The 6,267-nt window shown below is 37.4% G+C and overlaps 1 protein-coding gene across 8 annotated transcripts in view; it reads right to left on the bottom strand.

The window, feature by feature from the left end:
• Window positions 1-559: 559 nt before the first annotated feature.
• FILIP1 (filamin A interacting protein 1) overlaps window positions 560-6,267 on the bottom strand; it is a 102,540-nt gene continuing 96,832 nt past the window's right edge. For 4 of the 8 annotated variants that reach the window (XM_039726210.1, XM_039726225.1, XM_039726218.1 and 1 more), the window contains one exon: window positions 561-1,649. Coding sequence is in view for 1 of the 8 variants with exons in the window: in XM_039726259.1 (XP_039582193.1) it covers window positions 1,609-1,649 (41 nt within the window). In the remaining 7 variants the exon portion in view is untranslated. Of the gene's footprint in view, window positions 1,650-3,713; window positions 5,875-6,267 lie in introns of those variants that run through there. The other 4 variants (XM_039726259.1, XM_039726268.1, XM_039726235.1 and 1 more) reach the window with 4 other exon arrangements.

Here is a 6,267-nt window from a genome sequence, read left to right as displayed (position 1 = left end):
TCCCAGTAGCTTCTGCAGTTAAAAATCTGAAGTATTTTGGGTATGTGCCAATGACTTAGATTAAAAATCATTGGTTATGAAACGTAAAAGAAAAAAAGACCCTTCCTGGATTGTATGTAGCTTTATTTATCATTCATTCAAAAATCATCCTAAATACAGCTGCCACAGAACTCTCTGGATGCTATTTGAGAAGCTACAGCCAGTGTAAGAGGGGCTCTTCAGCGTGTGGAGAGTGCCTGGTGTCTAGTGCAGGTGCTAGTCCAGGATTAAAGATTCTGACAGTACCAGTCAAACATCTGTGCTGTGAAAGCACAAGGTTAGAAACAGTTAAGTCATTAAGGGCTTGGTGATTGATCCATCTCTGTGTCTTCTGAGCCTACAAGAAAGATGGAGAGATTTGCATGGGCATGTAGTGACAGGACAAGGAGGAATGGTTTCAAACTGAAAGACAATAGGTTTAATTTAGATACTAGGAAGAAGTTTTTCACTTTGAGGGTGATGAGACACTGGAACAAAATATGCCCAGAGAAGCTGTTGAACAGCTTTCCTGGAAATGTTCAAGGCCAGGTTGGATGGGGCTTTGAGAAACCTGATCTAGTGGAAGGCATCCCTGCCCATGGACAGGGGATTGGAACTACATCATCTTTAAGGGCCTTCCAACCCAAACTGTTCTATGATTCTATGAATCAGTTTCACCCTGTACGTCACTGTGACACCAGTCACAGTATGAGACACAGTCAAAAAAGGGAACTTCCAAACCCATATTCTGTCCCCATAAACAAATACATAGATGAGCACTGCCAACCTTGAAGAAACTGGAGTTTAAATGCAAACACCTGATTACAGTTGCATAGTTGTGAAAATTTATTAGTTACAGTGTAATGAAAATCAACTTTTTTGGTACAGGCAGAAGTAAAAACATATTTTATATAGAAAAAATCACAGCTTTAAAAACTGACTTACATAGTTTAAAATGAGTAAATTTGGTTGTATTTCAAGGCATTGGACTTTAATACTTAATTTTATGCCAAACCCTCACACAGTGCAAGAAATATTCTGCAACAAATTCCATACAGCAGTCTTCAGAGTATTTAGTCTCACAGAATCTCATGGTGGCAAAAAAATATACTGAATACTTTTCCATTTAAACAGAAAACATTGCTGAAGTTACATTTTTCTTTCTTCACATACTCTCTATTACAAAAATATCAAATTGCAAATTTGACAGTGTATTCTACAAATAAATGTGTCATAAGCAACAGGAATTGCAACTTTGGCACAGCTACTTTACAAAGTGTATTATAAAAATAAATTATATGGCAAATATCAAACAAAATCAAGCACGTGCCTCAGGCTTTGCAATTAAGAGTGAAATTCAGCTGGCAGAAAGACTGCTGCTCTCCCTCTGATTAGATACTTTTAAAATACCAGCAAGGCCATTGGTTTTTAAAGAAAAAAAAATATATGTAAAACCTAATGGAAGCACTAATACTTCCACAAATAATCAGTAGCACAAGTGACCCTGGTGTTGACGGCAGAGAGCTTCTACAATGATCCATCCACAGGCATGGAGGGTAGCGCACACAGAGAGCTCTAGCGGGCGGTAACTCATCTAGAGTTCACGCGTAACTGGTGAATGATGACACTCTCTAAAAGAAAAGAGAGCAAAACATTCGGGTTTATGAAACTACAAATGCAGTGCAGCTTACTTTAAAGAAGAACAATTACAATGGCAGTGCAAGGCATTTTTCTAAAAAAGTCTCACAAACTCACTCTCACATCACTGCTTGATAAAAGTGTCCTGGCTAATGCTAGAAGGGGAAACTAAATTAGTAGCTGTCAAGGGCTCAGAAGGCCTTGGCTTCCACTTCAATGTCAAGAGCATCATTTGGTTGTCCATAGGGAAAAAGGAGTAATACAGTTGAATGGATTAAAGCAGAAGGACACCAAAGTTCCAGTTCCACATCCAGACTAGGTAGAGAAAGACTTGGAGTTGGGCGTCTAGTATATTGTCTAAGCAACTTCATCACAAATCTGGTGGCAATTCATAAATAGGGATGAGGAAGAACTATGGGGTCATTTCTCATTTTTTTTAATTTAAACTTGGTTTATAAACCTATGCTGTGTTTATTCAGCAAGTCGTCTTGAATTTTGCTACTGACTTTAATGGGGATAAATTTCAGCCATGGCATGCAAAACGATGTGTTGGCATTTTCTTTAAAAGGCTGGATTTAATTTTGTCCTGTGTAGTATCAGAGGTCCCTGGCCCTGATTAATCTACTGAAGTACTAATGGCCTGGTCTTCTGTTCTTCTGCCTATATATTCAGCTCTTAAAGGCAACTTTTTTAATATAACAATTTAACTGTCAATTAACATTTTTCTCCGAAAAGGTGTATTTTATGCATTTCAAATAATGTGACTGTACCAATACTAATTCAAGCATACAGTTATACATTTTCAAAAATATTCATCTTAATTGAAATTACTTTTGTTACCTTCCTTTCTCAATAGCCAGAAGATTTTTCAAAATTTACAGGACCCAAGAAATGACAGTATTGATATAATTTTTGCCTTCTAGTTTTGTATACCTTTATCTGCTTCCTAACTAATATTTGCAAGGTGTTTCATGAAGTTATATTCTAAGAAAGAAAAATGAAAATGTTTTCCATGTACTCTTACTGCCAGAACTTTGCCACTAGATGGCAGATCCCAGTGCTGCTTTTCATATGTGGTGAAGTAAGGGCAGGGCTGAGGCAACGTCCAATAAAATACCTTAAGGCAAATGAAATAATAGAATTTCCCGATTTAAAAGTATTTCTTTTCCATAAAATGTATCAATAACAAAGTATTTTCAACAAGAAATGTACACCAGTTCCACCGTATTTGAGCAGTGAATGTGAAAGAGCCACAAACTATTACATGATTTTACCTTACTGTTCTAACTGTGCTGTTCTAACTTAAAGCTCTTGTGAAATATGATGTTAAAAGCTACATTTACAAATTATTTTCTTAATATTAAAAATATTATTTTTAAGGAAAAAAATTAATATTCACTGTGCACATTTAATAAGGACACAAAATTCTAAAAAAAATGGGCAGCAGAAAAATATCATGCTCCTTGTTAAGGCTCAGTCACTCAATAAACAGCAAAACTACAGCTGATGTCTGAATCAGACACCTTTCTCCTACAGACCTAAACAGCAGCTGTGCAGAAAAGAGTAGGAGAAAAAAGAATTTTTTTAAAAATCAAATAATTTCTACTGATATTTATCTTTCATTCATTTCTCACACACCTAGGGAACACACACTCTAAGTTTGTCTCAGTTGTTCCTATTTGAAATCCTCACATACTGATTTGTATGTATGAATATGTATATTATGTACACATGTGTAGTTACAAAAAGAGGTGTCTGAATAGTTACTAAGCTAAAATTAAGAGCAGGGCTGATTTTGTCAGTTCTTTTGGGTCACCCTCTATAGGAATGTGATTATATTTAAAGGATATGATTAAATAAATTTTTTCTAGGGTTCCAAATTGGAATATTTCAAGGAGTTAAGTATTCGCTTAAACAAAACAATTTATTTTAATGACAGAAAAAGAAAATGAAGTTAATGTAAAACAGCTAATTGTGCTTTCAAGTCCTACCAATGTAAAGCAGAACTTCTTGAGGAAACATATCAGGATACCAGTTATATAATGAAACACATCAAGTGACATTTTAACATATAAAGTTTAATTTCTCCTTACAATATATACAAGTATCACCAGATAATACAAAAATAAATGTACCACAGACAATGCACACCCAAGCAACAGAAGAGAATCATCCATCAGTATTTCTGTTTTTAAAATCCCAAGGAGAGGTTTTTTTGTTTAAAGAATCATTCACACCTGAGTGTTTCATACCCTCAGAACTGATAGCTCTGCACCTGACAGTAGTTAACCCTGGTTACATTTTAAGGAAAAAAAGCCATGGTAAGAGCAATGTGTAGGGAGTAAGATTCAAAGTGAAGTTAATATCTATAATGAGAAATATTGCATATAATTTTGCCCAAAAGAGCTCAAGCAAAATAAGAAGAGGATAACTCACACTGACACAGGGGAGAAAACCATTCCCCTAAATGAAAGCAAGTTCAAAAGATGAGCTCATAAAAACTCCTGCCAGCAAACTATGTGTTACAAAGCAAGTCAATGAAATTGGCCACTGATGTGTGATGGGAACATATAATTGGTCTGAAAATTGTCCTGACTGTTGCAGCTTATGCCAAGTACCTAAAAGCCAGCTGGACAGCAGCTTACTCTATTTAAAGACCTGCTGTTCCTCATTTGATCAAAATTACTGAATATTCATGTAAATATTGAGCATATTTTAGAATCTATATGGCATATCTCAAGCAGTGGCATATGACTTGGTATCCTGTTGGCATGTATCAACATATTAATGTGGCTTCAGAGATTACTCCCATTGTGGTAATTAATATGTGCTATAAGTGGTTTGAGGTTTAAATACAGTGACGTGTTCTCCATGGGCATATTACAAAGAGTCACAAAGTTTGGTTTTTGAAAAATCACACTAATGGGTGTCACAAAAGGAAAAAAGGTGAGTAAAGTAAATCAAAATCTCTGTTTTTCTTCTACCATTTGCTTAGGATGTTTACTATTCTGAGAGAAGTCTCTAGGCACTACAGTTGAAGCTCTGTGCTCCTTTTTCAGTCACACTTACTCAAATGTATTGATCTACTAATGACTACATTAGCAATACCCCTATGTAGCAGTAAGATGGGATGTAACTCAGGGAACACAGTAGAAAACTTGCTAGGAACTAGACTTAAAATTAGAGACATCATCTGGAGAACTCAGGGTGCACCTTCTCAATCCATGTGTGCTGCTCATGGGCTGGCATTTTGCCTGCTCTTTCCCTCCCCTCTCCACCTTTCTACTGGTGCTAAGCCATATATTACTACTGCTAGGCCTGAGTTATCCCAACTGCTTGCATGGCCACGTCATCAGGCAACACAGGGCTTCTCTCCAGCTGACACTGAATATGACTAAAAGTACAAAGATTACTCAGTCATCTTAGTTCCTATCATGATTCTGAGTGCATTATTTTGCTACTGAAATTGTTCTGCTTCATTACAAAAAACCCAAACAAAATGACAGAAAAGTTAAGAGAGAGAAAGCATAAGGATGAGTGATTCCAAATGATAATTTAGGACGGCTTAGTTTATTACGCATTATAATCCAGTAATGTAGAATACACAAAAGCCCTAATATTATCCTTTGGATGTGTCAGAGATTGATTCTTTGGTGCCTAGTAAAATCTGAGGTCTGAACAAAGCTTGTCCTTGTGGCATTTGTGACATCACTCTTGTGTTCATTCTTTGATGCTGTATGAAGGTGAGCTCATGCCCTACTCTTCCACACAGTGAGGCACTGCTAAGGTCCTGCTCCTCTTCTCTGCCGTCCTTTTCATTAAACTGGAAAAACTTCTTATTCTGGAGATCTCTATTGCTCTGCCGGGTTTGCATGAAATTGGTTGGTTGTTCAGTGTTATTCATTAGGGAAGGAGAGATGGAAGGATGGATGAACACAGACACTTCATCTTATAAGCCTCCTTTTCAACAGGGCCAGGCTCAAAGGCAGCCTTTGGAACAGGGACACAGATCTGGGGAGGCTCCCTCCTTGTTCAATATCCTGACCCCTCCACCACTCCCTTGTTTCTGCTCAGTGAATACTGAAGCATTCCATGCAGAACAGCACAGCCTTTCCAGGAGGGAATGAGAATGCCACCTTCTTCCTCAGCTGTCAGTGCCACTAGTGAACCTGCCTGCAGCTGATGTGGGTTTGAGTCTCCTCAGATACTGTCTCCTACCTTTGAAAAAAGGTTTCAATCAAAAGCTTTTGAAAATAAGCAGCAGTACCCCTGCATTTGTGTGGTATTTGATCTACTAGAAGGCATTCATGATCCTACAGTCATTTTAAAACACCAACTGGTTTCCTGTGCCCTCCTTCTTTCTTTTTCAGGCCTGTGAGCCTGGCACTAAGTTATGTTAAAGCCAGCCTTTACGCTTTTTTGCCAGATACCTTTTCATTCAGATCAGTTCCCCAGTTAAATTCAAATACTTGTGCCAGCTCAAAGGACAACTACATAGTCAGTGAGTACTTTCTTGGCTGGAGGTGACAAAGACAGGACTAGAGCTTTGCAGTCCATTGTGGAGTTATACCCTGACTTTAAGTGACCATGAAATTCTGTCTTAAAAGCCTC

This window comes from Passer montanus, unplaced genomic scaffold, assembly GCF_014805655.1.
Source record: "Passer montanus isolate IOZ18808 unplaced genomic scaffold, ASM1480565v1 scaffold11, whole genome shotgun sequence".
NCBI classification, from domain to species: Eukaryota; Metazoa; Chordata; class Aves; order Passeriformes; family Passeridae; genus Passer; species Passer montanus.
This window is presented reverse-complemented; position numbering and strand designations above follow the sequence as displayed.